The sequence below is a fragment of the Peromyscus eremicus genome, chromosome 13 (genome assembly GCF_949786415.1).
Source record: "Peromyscus eremicus chromosome 13, PerEre_H2_v1, whole genome shotgun sequence".
NCBI lineage: Eukaryota > Metazoa > Chordata > Mammalia > Rodentia > Cricetidae > Peromyscus > Peromyscus eremicus.
The window spans coordinates 63637985-63657577 of NC_081429.1; the positions used below are offsets into that span (position 1 = coordinate 63637985).

At 35.2% G+C, this 19593-nt stretch overlaps 1 protein-coding gene across 3 annotated transcripts in view; it reads right to left on the minus strand.

The window, feature by feature from the left end:
- Nucleotides 1–19593, minus strand: part of Tpp2 (tripeptidyl peptidase 2) — a 72972-nt gene that overhangs the window by 17146 nt on the left and 36233 nt on the right. For 2 of the 3 annotated variants that reach the window (XM_059278839.1, XM_059278841.1), the window contains exons 12-24: nt 18706–18821; nt 18066–18234; nt 17009–17166; nt 16266–16342; nt 13886–13992; nt 12102–12256; nt 10553–10669; nt 10242–10342; nt 8972–9068; nt 7863–8000; nt 6302–6546; nt 6006–6084; nt 4002–4040 (exon numbers count right to left, since the gene is read on the minus strand). In XM_059278839.1, coding sequence (XP_059134822.1) covers nt 4002–4040; nt 6006–6084; nt 6302–6546; nt 7863–8000; nt 8972–9068; nt 10242–10342; nt 10553–10669; nt 12102–12256; nt 13886–13992; nt 16266–16342; nt 17009–17166; nt 18066–18234; nt 18706–18821 — 1598 coding nt within the window. The remainder of the gene's footprint in view (nt 1–4001; nt 4041–6005; nt 6085–6301; nt 6547–7862; nt 8001–8971; nt 9069–10241; nt 10343–10552; nt 10670–12101; nt 12257–13885; nt 13993–16265; nt 16343–17008; nt 17167–18065; nt 18235–18705; nt 18822–19593) is intronic. The other variant, XM_059278840.1, reaches the window with a different exon arrangement.

The following is a 19593-nucleotide window of genomic DNA, read 5'->3' on the forward strand; positions in this document are numbered from 1 at the left end:
TGAAAACCTTGAGGAAGACCATGAAGAGTGAAAGAGCAGGGATGGCAAGATGACCCGAATCTGATTCCTGAACCCATACTGCGGAAGGAGAGAACTGACTGCTGCTAGATATCTACACACACACACAGACACACACCCTGTGGAAGGAGAGAACTGACTGTAGCTAGATGTACACACACATACACACACACACACCACTCCCTACACAGAATAAATACATGAATTAAAAAAAAAAAAAAAAGAATGAAGTGATGAACTGCTAATCTAGATAGAGAAGAGATTGACCAGAAAACTTGGCTGTTAATAACCTTGGCAACAGTAGTGTACTGGGACAAAGATCAAAGAAGAGACAGAGAAAAGGGAAATAAGCCTACAGTTCTTTGAGAAAGTTCTGCTTTGAAGACAGCAGAGAAATATAGTTTAATTAGTTTATCTATGGTATATAGTCTTTCCCTATAAAAACAAACTGCTTGGGAAATGTAACCAAATGGCTAAACTTAGTTTTCGGCAAAGAACTGATTGTCCTTAATCAAGTCATTAAGTCCACTTTTCAAATTCTATTTTCAGGATTATATTGATCTTCTAAGTTAATATCCACACTCATCTTAAGTTTCTAACATTGAAACAAATTTATCTTATGAAAAGGACATATAATGCCCTCTCACATTATTTCAGAAATAACATAAATGATAAGTATTTCAAAATCCTTCTATCCCAAATAAGACTTTCAGGTACGCATACTGTATAAACACATCCATTTTAACAACATTCTGACACTCAGAATTCTGGAGTATATAGTGATTCAACAGTGTATGAGCAATTACTGTTGTAGCTCTACTATCACATCAACACAAAATATTAACCACTATCTCTTCATGACTCATTTAAAGCACAGAAAAACAGAATTGAGCAAGCCACAGAAATCTATTTGCAGACCTCTATTATGCTTTCTGAGTTAAGGGAGCCAGAGCCCAGGTACAAGGGCTCACACAAGATCTACTGTTGGGCTTGCTCCTTTAGGACCCTGCCACCTACCTATACATCCTTTTCCCCTCAACATCACCCCTCCTTTTATTTTTGAGACCAGTCTTGCAATGGGAGCCAGGCTGACTCTGAATTCATGATTTTGTCTCAGAGTCCTTCCTCTTAACCCACTGACAATGCTGGAATTATAGGCATGCTACACCATGCTCAGCTTTCTTCTCCACTGCTTGCAGGTCACTTTCCTGGGTGGGCATTGCCCCAGATAAAGCAAAAAATTATTTGAAAAACCTGAACCAAAATGCTAGCATCAAATTTTCATACAAATAGCTTCAGTATCAAGTGTTTAGTACAACTGTCTAAGAAGTAAGGATAAAAGGAGTCTCCAACATTTACTTATGTAAATATGGTTATATTGCCTTTGGAAAGAAGTTCTTCATACAACCAAGTTCTTTTGAGTGCTACACAGACTGTAGATCAACACTTGCCTGACAGTCCGATTCAGTCTAACAGTAACGTGTACCCTTTTTAGCTTCCCAGGCTAGAAAGAGGGAAACACTTCTAGGTAGATAAACCTGTTTCAGAAGGCAATTTCTCCTCTGAATTTCAAAGATAAGGCATTTGCTATTACTATTTTAGTATAGAAGACAGAAAATAGAATTTAATATGAGTATATGCTAATGTAAATAAACAACACTTATAAAAATAAAAAAATCTTATTACTAAAAGTGTAAGAGTAGAAAAGTTTATGATCTTAGGGAAAAAAATCAATAACTAGTACAATTAAAATGTTAGTAAAACCCTATAAAATACTTCATGACAAGAATTTTCTTATTAAGATTATAAAGGTAGTACTTTAAAACCCTAATCAAAAGGAAAATGGAGTTATTTTAATTTGAGTCACTATGATCACACTTTTTTAATAAGCATTTTTTTTTCAACTCACTTTTCTTTTTTTTTTTTTTTTTTTTTTTTGGTTTTTTGAGACAGGGTTTCTCTGTGTAGTTTTGGTGGCTGTCCTGTATCTCGCTCTGTAGACCAGGCTGTCCTCGAACTCACAGAGATCCGCCTGGCTCTGCCTCCTGAGTGCTGGGATTAAAGGCATGCGCCACCACTGCCTGGCTTCAACTCACTTAAGTGACTCAACTCATCTCGTGGGGTAAATTTAGTAGTAATGATTTTGTACCTTAAATCACAAATAATTGTGATTATGTTTTATAAAAGATAGTCAAGAAGAATATCCATAGTAGAAAAGTTATAAAGAGTTCTCATTAGGAGAAACTTAGTATTAAAGTTGAAAAAAAAAAAAAAACTTTCTAAGCTATCCTCAAAGTTTTGTAATAGTGTTCAAACTGAAGAATATTTTTCAGAAACTTAATGTTACCCATAAAACCAATAACTGCTCAGTAAGCAACATAACACAGCATCATTTAGATATGGTTCAAAAGACCCAATTTCTTTAGTGCTTAATGTACTAATTTAGCTATTAAATTAAAAGCTTTATACAAGTTCAACTATTTTAAAGATGAGTATCATTGATGCCACTTGTGATTTATTAAAGTAATTATTTTACATTATATGTGTAAGTATTTCTCTTTGTAACTTTATATTTGTCTTTTATACAAGAGCTGTAATGTGCCATGTACTTGTACTGATAGGAAGGAAGGGACAGAAGTAACTCTAGTTCCCAAATTTGTTACTCAAGCTTTATTCAGCCTCCAGCAATAATAATCTCATTCTTTAGTATCATTTATCATACCTTGCACAACCTTAGCCCAACAAAACTTTGCAGACCAACTAAAAAATACAAGTGGAAGAAAAGCAATGCTTAAACCCTTGTTGATATATGCTTCCTATTTTAGTGAGTTCCTGGGAAAACTTTTCAAGCTTCATGGCAACTCAAAGAAGCACACATCAATACATAAGATTTTTTAAATGCTGGGTTATGATTTATTAAACATGTTTAGATGTTGCCCAAATGGGTCAAAACATCCATTTGAGAAATACTGGTCTTCAGTTCCTTAACTAGAAAATTCTTCATGGTGCATTAGGGCTTATCCTATCAACACACTGCAAGGACATTCTGGAAGACATTTTAGTACTTTGAAACACAACTGATTCTCTCACTGTACTAATTCTTACTTGAAGAGATCACTGAAATGCTAAATATATCAGTGGCTCTTCCTCAAATGTGTCCCTTTCTCTGTACTTGGAATAGAGACCTTTTTTAAGTTAAATGTGGCTCCAGCAGTCAACATAGACTCTCATATGCTAAAGGAACCCAAGCAGAACCATTCAGAGCATCAAATCTGCCTGTATTTTTATTACAGACTTGACTTAAAAGTCATTTCCACCACTCCTTTTTGTATCTGTCCTTCCATAACTAGGATAGATGTAAGAGCAGGGACTAGTTTATCAACAAAACATCTTTTTTAAAATGGCTTTTAGATTTTAACAGTTTTTTTTTTTACATTTAAAAATATTTATTACGTGTGTGTGTGTGTGTGTGTGTGTGTGTGTGTGTGTACAGGCAAGTGCCACGGTACACATACAGAGGTCAGATGACAACTCTTTCCATCATGGGAGTCCTAGAGATTTGACTTAGGCTGTCAGATTTGTCAGCAGGTACCTTTACCATCTTGCCAGCACTAGATTTTAAAAATAATTACTTTGCTCTCTATTGCTATATTATCACATTTATCTTTTTATGGTTTTGGATATGCAAAACTTCAAACTTTTCAATTTGACATCTTATCTATAGCAAGAAATGAGAAGTAACAAAAATTGTCCATACCATTGGAAAAATAGGGGTTATGGTTTGAAAAACCTTTTATAGAAAGGCATTATGCCAATACTGCTCGTAGGTATTAACTCACAGAACTATACTGCAGAATGTAAAGAAAGGAAACTAAGGGAGAGATTCTTTAAAAATAAAGATTTATAATAGTGAGAGAAAAAAAGTTTAACTACTATGTAAATAAGGCTTTAAGACATCGTTTTTAAGAACTGACAATCAGTACCTTTTTAAATTTTCCTTGTCGTTTTGCTGCAGACTGCCCCTGGGAGTTAGAACGACATTCTGTAAGAAAACATGCATAATCTACACAGGATGGAGATACCACCTCTGCCTAACTTTCTTCCAATTTAACATTCCATTTGTATGTGTCACAGTACTCAGAGAGTCAGATCTGTGACGAAAATGGCATGCTTTAAAGAAAGCAACACTGCCATACCAATTTTTAAAAATAAAAATTTGCTCAAATATGCCATTTTAAGGCAAACCTTTTCAGCTTTTTATTTAAAATATTTAGTGATCAAATTCCATAAGCATTAAAACATTTAAAAAAACATTTAAGTTTAGCTGACAGTCTGCAGAATCTGATTGTATACAGGAGGTCATAACCATTACAAAAGCCTATGGCATTCTTTAAAAACAAAACAAAACAAAAACCACAACACTCAGGGTTACAATGAAAGGCAAAGTGAAGTAAAATCACACTTCCTTTCCAACTATCAAAATGTAAGAAGTGTAAAACTGCTGAGGAAAGTTTAAATGAAAATTTCAATGGCAATTATACTAACTCAGTAACTTTAGATTACTGCTGTCTTCTTATAAACAACCTTTCTAACTATAGTTGTCTCTAACAGTACAGTCAGGAAGTACTATTTTCTGAATTGTAAGAAAGTTCTGTCAATAATTCTTTTCTGTAACACTTTCCATGAAAAGTGAACTTCTGAGATGAGCTAATCTATCATCTTGGTCAAAAAAATCAGTTGCAGTCCCACAGAAGGAGGAGCTATGTGGGTAAATCTACAAAAGGATCTGAGGATTTATTTCCTTATTTCTTTTCCCTTTTGTCAAGACAGGGTTTTTCTGTGTAGCCCTGGTTTTCCTGAAACTCACTTTGTAGACCAGGCTAGCCTTGAACTCAGAGATCCGCCTGTCTCTGCCTCCTGAGTGCCGGGATTACAGGCATGCACTACCATGCCTGGTTATGAGGATTTCTTGAATCAGTTCAAGAACAAAGTCCAGTATCAAGTGCTGATTTACTTCAAATGACACTGAGGTATGTATGTGTAAGGAGTACACACTGAAATGCATCCTGAGAAATGTTAAGGTAAACAACTTTTTCTAAGCACAAAATCCCCAAATTATGCTTCAATGGCTGTGAATATATGACCTTGATTGAACAATGACAAGCAATAAAAATAACTTTCAAGATAAATGAGATGAGCTTATTCTGACAACAGCATTTACAGATCTCAGTATTAGGTTAAGCATACTTGCATAGTTTTGTGTGAACTAATTCTTATGAGAAATGCAAAGATGTGAGAATGACAACCCTGACTGGTATTACAATGAAATGACCTTTGATAAAGTGTGAAAGATCCACAGAAACACCATTCTAAGTAACAAATCTGTAATGAAAACAGATGGAAAAACCTGAAACAAATGCCTATAAGGCTGTAATAACAGTTATCTCTAAATTAGAAACAAAAAGCATCTTTTTCTATAAACTATAAGCACAATATCAAAAGAAATATCTTACATCTATCCACATAATATACAAGGTCTCAACAAGTTTTCACAAATGTGAAAGCTAGTATCTATTAGTAAAAATTCTTCAGACTGGTTTTTATAAACAGTTAAAGAGAAACTGACTCATTTCAATCTCTACAATATGTTGATTGAAATTCTAGGGTATGTTGTAACTTTACATATCCCATTTATTTCAGCCAATTATGATTGGGATCTCAAGAAGATTAGGTACTGAGTCAGGACAGGTTCAGGACATGAGGTACAGGCTTGTGGAAAAGAACATAAACTATTTTTCAATGACACATTTAAAAAGACACCAAATATTAACTCACCTTCACTAACAGGTCAAGAAAAAGAAAAACAACAATTACCCTGTGCCCTCCCTGGTGTCTCTTTTACCCATCTGAACCGTGCATTTAAAGCCCATCTTCAAAAGGATGAAAATTTTAAACAGGTACTTTCAGTGTAAAACACTAGTACTTACAGCTTTCTTTCCAAGCTCAGTCTTTGACAATGTCAAGGAGCCTGCAAGGTAGCATCCGGGTCCTGCCCCCTTAGGTATTCTAATGAGAGAATTAAAAAGGGAAAAAAGTAACAAAAGAAAAAGTTTCACAAAAATACTTAGAGGAAAACCATCAAAATAATTCCATACTGAAATATATCCTATGTCTAAATTTTCAAAAATAAGACTGAGAAATAACTTCAGACTAAAATGATAGCAAATTATAAATTTAGACTAATATATGAACCACAATGTCATTCATCAACATCATTACTTACTTATCATCAGGTAAGGAAGTAACAAAGAATGGCTGGTTATATTTGGGTGGTAATGTCAAACTGCTTGATTTCTTCTTTCCTAGAAGTGCAAGGCTATGATTTTCATGAATATCTAAGCTCAAGGTATTAGATAACCTATGAGAAACAATAAACGGAAGATCTTTAAGACGATCCAAATCACTGATTTGTTCATGACGAATCTGCAGTCGAATTGTATAATCTCCTTTCTCCAGTTTCAAAGAATACTAAAAAAGAAAACATTTGGAAAAAGTAAGTTTAGTTCAATAAAATAACAATAAAAGGATAAAAGAGACAGTTCCATTTACAGAATGTGTACAAGGTGTGAGACATTATCTATACACAAAATGCCTAGGGTATTGGTGAGCAGGCAGGATCAGGAATATCAACTGGCTTGCTCAGAGATACAGAGAGAGTAAAGAACGAAGGAGCTCAAGTAAGGTCTGACCCCAATGTTCTCATTCTTTCCACTACAGGATATCAACACACTCACATAATCAATATACATGACTAAGAAATGCAACATTTTTGTTCATGGGTCATCAGAAACATGAAGTAACGATCAAAATGTCAAACTGAGTTTTTATATATTTTCTAAAATAAACATTCAAATGTATGTAAACTTTAAATTTTAACTGTGAAGTGTCACACACAGTTTATGACAAGCAGGGAAAACAGGGAGCCAATACAGATCAAGAAATACAAAGCTACTACATTCAACCTTGCTAACATGCTCATGGAATAGGAATGCTATACTCTGCAGAAGCAGTGTCTTCTGAGATGGAAAAGGTAACTCAAGTATGCCTTGCAACATTCCATTTTATAGCGATGGGACTGCTGCTTGCTTGAGGGGGTAAAACTGGGATCACTCCTTAAATGACCAAATGCAAAAACTTCCATAATGATTTTCATTATTCAGCAAAAAAACAAAACAAACAAACAAAAAAACCCACAGCATTTCAGGAAAAATAACTCATTTTTTTTTTTCAAATACAACTGCAACTAGAGATGAAATTCCCAAGTAGTTACATATGAAGAGATTTTTTTTCCCCCTTCAGTGACAGTGGAAAGCACAGTGCCTGGCATGTAGTTCAATGCTCAGTACAATTTCAGATCTGAAGGTACTAATAAACTGAAACTACCGCCTTACTAACCCCAGAGTTCCACTCAGACCTGGGATCACTTTATAGTCTCATACACCTCATTCCCTATCTATATTTAAATAGGAAGAAGCAGTGTGTAGGAAGGAGAAACACTACAACAAATGAGGTCTAATCTTGTGGCAGAGTGCATGCTGAGCACATGCAAAGTCCAGGCTGCAATCTTTCTCCTCCACCAAAAATGCTCTCCTGGCCAGTGTTTGTAAGCAACATCCTCTAGTATATGGCAGAAAAGTTGTCAAGTCTGTTCCTTAATAACTACAAGAGATTTCCAAAGGTGTAAAAAGATTGAATGCAAAAAATTATGCTATCTTTAAAAACTTTTCAAATGTTTTACCTTAACATAAAATTTGGGATTTATTAATTCTTTTTACAACTTATACCTGATGTGGATAGGCATCGCCTGAGCCCATCTGTCTTTTGTTCTGGTCAAAAATAATCCACAGTTGGCTGTCAAATTCTGACTCATATAACAATTCACAAAGAAGTGGACAACTAGGTGTGACTTCTCCACTTTTGGGCTATTAAAAAACAAAAGGAACAATACTTGACATGGCTTATATATAATTTATAATACCATTATACTGTTTCATTAAGAAGTATTCAAAATACATTCTTGTAAACAATGTTTTTTCAGAGTATAAGACAGCTACCATCTTAGCATTAAATAAATTAACTCTTGTAAACTTTAAAAAATACAAACAGTGTTATTCCTACACACACACATACACACTCATTTCTAATGAATATATACAGTTCTAACATATATACTCTAATTTCTTTATAAAGACTGGAATCTAACAATTCACTGAAATATATCATTCTGTAACATTAAAACTAAATTTACATTATGTTTCAATATAGTAAGCATAACATGAACTGAAATCTCATCAATTCTAAAAATCCCCTGGATCCAACATTTACAATGGTCTCAATTACTTTCACTACTAATTCTACTTTCACTACTGATTCTTTGCAGGGGGCAAGAAGAACAGGTGTTATTGATGGAGAATTACTGTGGTCAGGATGTACAGTATCTCTCACATATGCTGAATGCTTGGTAGCCAGCTGGTGATGCTATGTTGTTTGGGAGATGGTTGAAATACTAAGAGGTAGGGCCTCAAAGGAAGTTGTGTAGCAGGGGGCATGCTCTAATTTTTAGTTCCTGGTCCCCTCCTCTCTGCTTCCTGTCCTTTATGAGTTGAGCAGCCTCTGTTAAATGTTCCTGCAGCCATTGTGTATTGCCTGACTACAGGCCAAGAAACAGCCCAGTGAGCACAAGCGAAACCCTCTGAAACAGTGTAGCAGAGCAATAACTCTTTCCTTTATGGGTTTTTTTTTTTCTGTTGCTTGTCATATTAACAAAAAAAATCCCAATAAATTACAAATAAAAACTAAATCTCAAAGACAAGTCACGTCTATCCATCTGTGATTTCATAGTATATAAAATGGGAGTTTACAGTGCAGGTATATTTTACTAGGAAACACTTACCTGATGAAAGCTGTATGTCAGAACCATCTCATAAAGTTGGCGATTATTTGGCAAAACATCTCTTGATCCTAAAGGTCTGGTTTTTGCATTTACTGGGCTGTAATAAGGCAACTGCATCACTGAATTAATTCAAAACTTCATTTAATGATACAGAATAAGCAGCTAAACATGCCAGGTGAGAAATCACTCCTGAAACTGCCTTCTACAGTAAACCACATAATATTTGAATTATTAGTATGTTCCCCAAATTGACTAAATCACTGCAAATTACAAAGATACTCTATTTATCATCAAAAACATTTTTAAGCCGGGCGGTGGTGGTGCACGCCTTTAATCCCAGCACTCGGGAGGCAGAGCCAGGTGGATCTCTGTGAGTTCAAGGCCAGCCTGGGCTACCAAGTGAGTTCCAGGAAAGGCACAAAGCTACACAGAGAAACCCTCTGAAACAGTGTAGCAGAGCAACACTGTTTGAAAAACCAAAAAAAAAAAAAAAAAAAACATTTTTAAAATGTTACCAAAAAGCGCTTAGCATAGCCAAATCCTAACACCTGGGTGATGACTACCAACAAAAGTCAAAGAACGGCTCTGATATATACACTCCCCCCCACCCTTACCCACTGGTGCTGCTGCACAGGCATGGTATGGGCCACATCATATGCCAGAGATATAGCTAGTCCTTGCCCTAAGTAAATGGCACTGCCAGGTATAAGTAGCAGAACAACAAGATTGGAAGATTCTGCTTCCACAAGGAGTTTATAGCATACACTCAGGAGACAAATTTCTTCTACCAATCAATGGGATTTTTCTGGTATTATTGAATTTTTTACAAATAGTGGACCTATGAATTCACAAAATAAAAATTGAACACTGTCAACTTGCTTTTTGTAATTGCTGAGACTAAACTGAGGGTCCTACACATGGAAAGTGAACACTATGATTAAGAAGAGACAGGGTCTCACTAATTTATCCATGTTAGCCTTGAATTTGCTCCTCCTGCGTTAGCCTCAATTACTAATGTACGTCAAAGAGTGAAATGGTCAACATACAGTGACACTAGTGATATTAGGATCAGTGAGGGTAGAAAGCAATGCTGAGCTACCTTTTGGAAACCCCAGAGGATTCCTAGGCTGAAAAATCAAACTGGATTTTTTTTTATTGCTAGCATCACATAGATAAAAATTAGAAAGAAAACAAATAAACAAAAACCCCAAACCCCACATCCATCCCATTAATACCCAGCTTTTGTAGCTCTTAAGACAGTAACAGATACCGTAGTGTTTGGACCCAGCTCTTCAAAGTTATGCAAGGAGCCAGGTCTTCATACTTCAAGGAGGATTGAACATCAAAACGATTGATTCCTTCAGATGCATGCTACAAAAGATATTTAAAAATTAATTTCTCAAACTTTAAGATAATATTTTATATCTAAAATAAGTTTATGTAATGCAAATTTTTAAAAACTCATAGATGAATAAATTCAAATTTATTGATTAGTTCACCATTAAGGTTTACATCTACTACAGAAATTATTTTTCATAACACAAATGACACTAAGAATGATGTGAATGTTATAGTACTTACAATGTTTAACTGTGGTGCAGTACACACTATCCCATGGAATGATATGGTATAATCAATATTGACATCACTGAGACTTGCCCACCAACGAGCAATACAAAATTCAATTGCTTTCCCACCCTGCAAATAAGAATGTTAAAGAATGAATTTGTTTTCTAATTCTTCTTCATATCACCAAATACTACCAGTTATAAAATTTTTATACAAAATTTTTATTTGCAGCAAGAAAACTAAACATTTTATCATTTATGCTAGATGTTCAACAAATTATAATTGCACAGATGGGTATTGGTAAGGCATTTAAATAGTTATTAATAATCCAACACTATTTTTAAATTATAAAAGATACAAGACAGCTATAAAAGCTACACACAGAAAATTAATAATTAAAAAAAAACACCTAGGACCAGTTTAAAGATAATTAAGATTAATAATGAGAAGGAATATTATAAAACTTGTAAGGCATACTCAATAGGCATGAATGAATTCTGTTTTCACAGCCACATGGCAACTGAAGTGGTATGGTCACATCCTTCTAAGAAAAACTTTAAAAGAGTATCCTAACACTGCTGTACTAGTACAGTTAAAAAAGAGATGAATAATGCTAACACTGCCCCATATAAAAGTAACAGAGACACAGGAGACACCAGGAAGAGAAAGCCCGAAGGAACAAGCAGAGCAAGCACATTCACCAACCATGAAGGAAGAACAAGTCATTCCTAACATGGTGAAAAATGGAGATCTGACAATAGTTTTGTCTGCAAATCAAACCACTTTATAGATTCTCAACAGGAGGACATTAGTAAGATAACTATAGAAAAATCTCACATAAGGAAACAATCTGAAGTATTTTGTGCTAACAATGTAAATGAAGGTCCAAATTATAAAATTGTACAAGATTAGAACTTTTCTTTGAATTAAAGAGATATGAATATTGGTTGGAGTACAGTTCAGTTGTAGAGCATTTGACTTAGATGCACAGACCTGGGTTCCATCATAGCACTTTAAGGAGAGAATAGAGGAGTAAAATTAACTACCAAAACACAGCTTAAATTTTATTTACTGGCATAGATTTGCACTATATAAATCAGGCTGGTCTTGAACAGCCTTAGAGATCTGCTTACCTCTGCCTCCCAAATGCTAGGATTACAGTTAAGCACTATGATAACTGGCTTGGTTTTATGTACTCTTTAAAAAAAAAAAGATTGTTTATGTATATGAATGTTCTGCTTGCACGTGGTGCTTACTCAGTGCAAAGTGGTTGGAGGGCATTAGGTACTTTGGAACTAGAGTTACAGATGGTTGTAAGCTGCCATGTGGGTGCTGTAAACTGAAGCAGAGTCCTCTACAAGAGCAGCAAGTACTCTTAACCCCCAAGCCATCTCTCCAGCCTTGGTTTTCAGTACTCTTCATTAAACGATCTATCATCCTACCTCATCTGATAGGCATGAACAAAATATGAATCTCTAACATGTTCTAGGCACAAACTATGAAGTCTTAGCCCATACCAAAAGAAAAGGGAGTGCTCTGAATTTTAACCTGTCAAACTTACCAGGACAGGAAAGGCTTCTATCAGTGTTCCCTTTTCTGGAAGGGAACAAAACTTATAAAATTCATGACTTCGATATGCTCTCTGCTTCACAAGCTGTACTGCATGAAGAACAAACTTTGCTGATACCTCAGAAGAACATGAACACACAGTAACTTCTAAAATGAAGAAAGAAATTAAATTTTAAAGTGGTAAAAATTAAAATGATCACAAAATATTTTTTAAATAACTTTTACCTGTTTAGGGAATAATAAAAAATAAAATATTTCTTTATTATTTTTAGATTTATTTCAATTTGATGTATATGGTGTTTGTTCTCATGTACATTTGTTTGCACATCATGTGCATGTCTGGTGCCTGCAGAGGCCTGAAGAGGTCATTGGCTACTCTGGAACTAGAGCTACAAATGGAAGCCTCCATGTGGGTTCTGGGAATCAAACCCAGGTCTCTCTGGAAGAGCAGCAAGTGCTCTTAACTATGCTTCTCTCCAATTCCTAAAATGATATTTTAAAATGAAAGCTGCAAACTTCCTCAAAACAAACAGAGTACATGTACAGATGATATTCTGTAAGAAATAAACCATTATTAAGTGAACAGTAATTCTAACTTCAGACACTAGGAAAGAACAAAGCTATTCCTGGATCTATACATAATTATCCTAACCAGGGATTTTAAAATCCCACATTTCTCTCGTTTTAACGAAAACAAGTTAATTCCCAATAAAAGGATTATAATTTTAGCAACCCCTATTTATCATGTCTAAATTCTCTTCCTAGTCTTTTACCTCTTTTTTCTCCAAAGTACCATCATCAGAACCACACATGCTTAGTTTTATTGTACCACATGGCTAGAGGTAAAGCAAAATCATGAGGCAATATTATTTAAAGAACACTTGTTCTAATTCTAGAGTACTAAAGCAATGGTCAGTTCATTTTGGTTCTTATAGACAAGGGGACAAAGAGGGGAATAAGAGTACATATATGGTATTCTGACAGTATTCTAAATGATCTGAAATAGAAACCATCAGAACCTTTCCAATCTAACACTGAAATGATATGGAAACATGTTCATTCTACACCATTCAATAATGTTTTATAACAATAACCTCTACCCAAACCCCTGCATATTTTCAACACCAACTAAATAAATCATAAGGGAATTATATTTACTGACTTATCGCTAAAAAAGTTTTTTTTCTTCTTTCTCCTTTTTAATTAAAGAAAACAGACTGTGAGTAAACTACAAAGGCTGGGCAGAAACAAGAGTAATTTCTGTGAATAAGGTTTTTACTCTTTAGTACTCTTACTGAATTGTATCAGAGCCTTGAGCTGTACAACCCCAAGGTGCCGTATGTAAATACTGCAGTACTATGCAATGACACAACTTGGCCAGAAAATAGCCCACAATGACAACTCACAATTATAGCCCCAAATAGCTTTCTGTCACTGAGTACACCAAACTCTTAAGAGTACAAAGGTGACCTTAACATAGAGGAAGCACTTTATAATTATCTATTCTTATGGACAGTATCAGTTAAGATACTTCATGCTACCTCTTTCTCAACAAGTCAGTCAAAGTCTGGAGAAGGCATTTCATAGGTGAAAAGGCCTTTAGATGTGGTCTTCCTCTAACAGCCTAGCATAGACATAGAATACAAAAAGATAGTAGTTAGGAGTAACTCCTGAGAACCCTCAAAAGGAAATCAACAAAGCAATAGTGCATTATTACCAGTGTGCAAATTCTCAAATAGATTTAAAAAAAAAAGGTCATAGTCAAATTTTACTTACCAGCCCAGGTTGCACCCTCAGGAACCTCAACAAAATGTCTTCGAATCTGACCAGGTTTAAAATGTACATCTGTAAAGGCTAGGTCATAATGTGATGACTCATTTACTCTGAAAATCAAAAAAAAATATTAAACATGATACTCTAAAAATAAAGCTACATGCAAACAATAAACTTAGTGGCACTCTAGATGTTATACAAGAGTATACACAAGAGTACAGTTCGATAGAAATAAGCCTTGGGGCTTGCAATAAGTCAGTGATAAACAGTAAGCACAATACTACCTCATACTGTAACACAGCAGCAGATACAACCTCTGACAGCAGCACACAGATGATTCTACTCACTTATTTTATATCTTGTAACAGAAACAGTAAAAAGCTTATGATGTCTCCTGTCTGATTAATAGAAGTTTACAAAATTCACAGGATTTTCTCATCACCAGATTCTCAACTAGTGATTTCTAAATATTAAAATCAACTTTTTTTGTGTGTCAGTAATAGTCTTAGAGATGTACAGTTGAAACAGATAGTAAATTAAGCCTCTGTTTACAGTTTCCAAATGCTCCAAAGACAAACTAGTTTCATAAGAAATCAAAAAAACATAAGCATCAAATGTGTAACTATATGTTGGGAAACTTCCTAAACTGCGTATTATTGGCAGTCCTATCTAAGTTGTGTAGCTTGGTCTCTTTGTAGGATTCCTAATGGCAGGATCAGGACCTGTCCCTGACACTTAGCTGGCTTTTGGGAGCCTGTTCCCCATGCTGGATTAATGTGCCCAGCCTTGACTCTAGGGGAGGAGCTCAGTCCTGCCTCAACTTGATGTGCTATGTTTCGCTCAAGCCCATGGGAGGCCTGCCCCTTTCTGAATGGAGACAGAGGAGAAGGAGAAAGTGAGAAGGGTAGATGGGAAGGGAAGAGAGGAGAGAGGGGGAAATTTCAGCCAGTATGTAAAATAAATGGAAAAAAAATATTATTTAAATAAAATTAAAAAAAAGAAAGTCCTGTCTAAATTCCCACTGGACTTATACAAAATATATAATGGAAAATTTAACTATGATGCAATTTTCCCATGTTCACGGCATGTTTTAAATTTAATCTCCTTAATTTAATGCTATAGACCTCATTGCCTGAGGCCTATGACATAATTAACTCAAACAACCCCCCAAAAGCTATTAACTTAGAATGTTTAAGATACAGTTTCTATCCCTAGAGGACTCTCAATCAAATAGTATAAATTAAAGAAATTGGAATACATCAGTCAAAGACTGTCTAGGAGCTTGTAAAAAGTGTTTATGTGCAGAGAGAAGAAACTACTTTCACATAGGATGCCCAGAATTAAGTCTGGTTATTTAAGAGACAGGCAAATGAGGCAAAGGAACCAACAGTACAAATGCATGAAAACTGAGGAAATCAGGAGTGTCAGGGCAGGAAGCTGGCTAAAATGTGCAATTTGGTATAGTCAGTGACAGGCAGCTGTCTGGGACTATAATTGTGAGTTGTTATTGTGGACTTTTTAAGGAACACAATCCTGATCCTTAATGTTTGAAGCACGAAGTGATATTATCAAAGTTGAATTCCTGATTCTAGGAAGGATAAAAGAATAATTCTGGAAACAGAAAGCTGTAGGATATTTGTACACTGTGTGAAGTTGTATTTGCTATGCTTGGTGTAATAAAAAGCTGAACAGCCAATAGCTAGGCAGGAAGTATAGGCAGGATTTCCAGGGAGAGAAAAGAAGAGGAGGAGAATCCAGGCACACAGGAGATGCCAGGAGAGGAAACAGAAAGCACAAGATGGAAGAGAGGTAATACCACGTGATAGAACGTAGATTTATATAAATGAGTTCATTTAAGTTACAAGAGCTGGTTGGGAACAGCCTAAGTTAAGGCCAAGCTTTCAAGATTAATAATAAGTCTCCATGTCATTACTTGGGAGCTGGCTGGTGAAACAGAAAAAGACTTGTTACAAAAAGTAATTAGAAAAGCATAATAACTCAGAAGAGCATAATCAGACATAGGAAAGTAAAGCAGAGTGAGTGGAAGAGGATGAAGAATCACTACTGAGTAATAGAGAAATGGGGTAAAACCAAGGCGGCCTCAATTGGGCAATATGAATTCACTGGTAGTCTGGGTAAAGACATTTCAGTGGAGGGTGAACAGATGCCATGGGTCCTCAACTACTCATAATTAATAGAAACAGCATAGCTAACTACATGCCATCTGTAATGCTAGCGAGGAGCAGAACCTGATTACCTTCTTCTGTCTTAATAATCTTTCTGGTTATTGACTTCTGGGCTAATACTCCTCCAAAAGTCTATACTATATCACACATAGGCATTAACAATTTATATGTAATAGTAAACTAAACATCTTACTTACTTTGCTGCTATAACTGCGGTGATTGGAACTCTGAATAGAGGACCTGCATTGGGGGATGCTATATCATAGCCACATACCTTGAAGAAAGAAGGGTAAGTTTCAGTATCCTTGAACAAAGTTGCAAAAAAGGAAATAAAAGGTGTAATATAAGCTCAGAATAATTTAATCTTAAAATTTAAAGGTCCTACAAGTAATTCAATACCAGATTATTGACATTAGTTCACATAATAACACAAAGTACAAATAATCACATAGCAAACCATGACTGAGACTAATGGACAATAAGGCATCATATTAAAAAGAAAAAAAATTATTTTAATTACTTTCTACTACAATCTAAAACTAGTATTATAAATACTTTTGGAGGTAGAAAGATGTTATGACACTGTGTTTACTTACAACTACCATGTTTAACAAATGTTTTGTTTAAATAATAAAGCTAACTACAGTTTGTCTAAATAGTATAGCTAACTACAATACAGGTTTAGCTACATTGTATAACTAACAAAGCAGAAAGGCCTGATCAAAAAAGCTTTGCTATCTATGTCTTCCACCAGCCTTCTTCACAGAAAGATGCAACACTATATATCTAATTGCTTAAATGGATATAGAAAAGCTAGAACATCTGGCAAGTAAAAAGGTATATAGCTGTTTTTTAATGAGAAAGAAAACACACCAGGGTTCACTTTTACCTCTTAAAACATTTCAAAGAGTAAAGAAAAAAAAAAAAGATATGCGAATACCTCTGTATAATGCAACCCTTCTCTTAAGCCCCTGGGATCCACACGTATGTTTATGTGCCGACACTGATTCATGAGCTCCAGATGGCTAGGGCACTGAACCCAAGACGAATTTGAAGTCAAAGCTAAATGAAGCTGAAGGGATATTTTTTCAGAGTTTTCTGGCATTTAGAAAAAAAGAAAAAATTAAAATCAACATTTCCCCCTTTTCCTAGAACCATTTTAAAAGTTCTATGTTCTGTCAAGAAAATTTAGCAACTTAGTTTGGTCAGCTGTACAGTGCATTAACCATGACATCCAAAATAAAAGCACAGAATCTTCCTTATATTTTAGTATCCTTGTGTGATTCATATGCATTTTCATCCAACACTGCTAAGTCTTAAAAACAGGTTAGTGGATATTTTATATTACTGCATGCAGAGAAAAGCATCCAACAAAAATAAACTGTCAGATATACAATGACAGTTTTAATTATACCCAACTGTGCTACAGTGTCTGTGTGCCCCCTGCCCCGGCCTCCCCCCCCCCCCCCCCCCCCGCTTCTATTTCTAACATTAACCTAAAGCTCTGTCTTCTACTGAAGGAATGAGATATGGGCAGAAAAGGAATCTGTAATTTTATTACAAATTTAATAAAACTTTGGGCCACTGAAGGCCTGGGTCCACTGTTTTCTTCATAGTCAAGAGGCTGCCTGAACTGCCATGGTACTGGGATCCCTAATTAACATTTTCTATCAAATCTTTTAAGCTTTAAAATAACCATTTATTAATTTGTAACTTCTCCTTAGAGCAGTGGTTCTCAACCTGTGGGTCGAAACCCCTTTGGGTCAGCTAAGACCATTAGAAAATAGATATTTACTTTACAATTCTTAACAATAGGTTATGAAGTTGCAATTTTATAGTTGGGGTTTACCACAACATAAGGAACTGTATCAAAGTGGCATTAAGAAGGTTGAGAATCACTGCTTTAGAGCATTAGACAAGCAGCATTCTTCTTTTAGTTACCATTCATTTAAGCCACTAATATAAATGCTTCTGCTTATTGCCAGCCTACTACTTACCTGTGTTCTCTGGAAATACAGGTTCAATGCCAACACCATGATCTGAAGGAGCAGCCACCTGAACAGGATCTCGGAGGTAGATGCCACGGTTATTTCCAACTGTAACTGTAAAACCTAATCTGTTAGCAAATGATGTATTCTGAATGAGGTAGTCATAGGCTTTGTCAACCTAAAAGAATATAAATGGTGAAACGTAAATGGCTAGGTCAAGAAAAATATTTTAATCAATTTAATTTTAGCTGTAGCAAAGCTAACCTCTATATTCACTTCTCTAAACTAATTACCACAGCTAAGGTGGCAAACCTATGCTTTAAAACAAAATGCCATTTTAATCATGACTTGATGGCCCTCCACTTCAGTCTACATTTACAGTTGTTCTCACATGATTCAAGGCCACTCACTAACTTATGCTTGACCAATGCTTACTTTTACCACTTTGAATTTCCAATCTCTTACATGCCATGCCCTCAGTGTTTCTTTATTTTAGTGCAGCTACTCTCTTACCTACAAAGTGTCTTTTTACCATGATTGCTAATAGTTGCCAAGTCTATAGTTTAGACAGGCTGAATCACCATCAAAAACCCAACTTTACAGCATCATCTTGATGCTTTATCATTATTTTGTACACAGACAACAATACCTGAATAATTCCATGTCCTTGAGCAAATACTTCTATATTGTCAGCTTTTATTGCAGTATTTTCTAGAGCTCTTCTGACTGAGTGAACAGTATAGTCAACGTTATTTGCTTTCAGACCTAAAATTAAAAAACAAAACCAAGAAATTAATGAAAATGAAGTCACTAGTTGAAATACCCCCCTTCACCAAGATGATAACATGTACCCTCTTCTGCTATGTCTTCTTTTAATGTTTTAAACATTTCTGAATGTTTTCTTAAAAACTAACTAAATAGTTGATTTAAATTGTTTTCATCGCATAAATACCTTTACTCAGAGAAAAATTCACTCAGGCCAATCTACAGTCACATCAATGCAGGTTACATAGATATGAAATAGATGTACCAAGCAGACATCTAAGAGGCATTCAAATGGCATTTTCCTTAAAATATTGTAGGTTCAGCACTATGGTTGGTAACAGCAATTTTCAACCAGATTATATGTTACAATCACCAGTGGAACTTAAGCAAACTAAATAAAAATCACCAGACAGGTCTCACTACAGCTCAGAATCTTTAATGACTAGGTACCAGGTGATTCCAGTGAATAGCCAGATTTCAAATGTAGAAAGCTATGGCCAACAATCTGCCAACCTATTATTCACTATTAAGGGATGAATACTATACTATTTTGTCCTCTCAGAACTCATCAAACATGTTAAAAGTAAAATATTGTAATATGCAAACAAAACAAATAGGTAGTCTATGATACAAACTAAAGAAGCTATAATTGTGTCCGTGAGAATCCAAAAGAGCAGTAGATGAGTTGACTCTTATAGAACACATGAGTTTTCAGATCCAAACCATGGTAGAAAGGATTTGCAGTAGAGAGCTGAATATTCAGAGAGAAGAC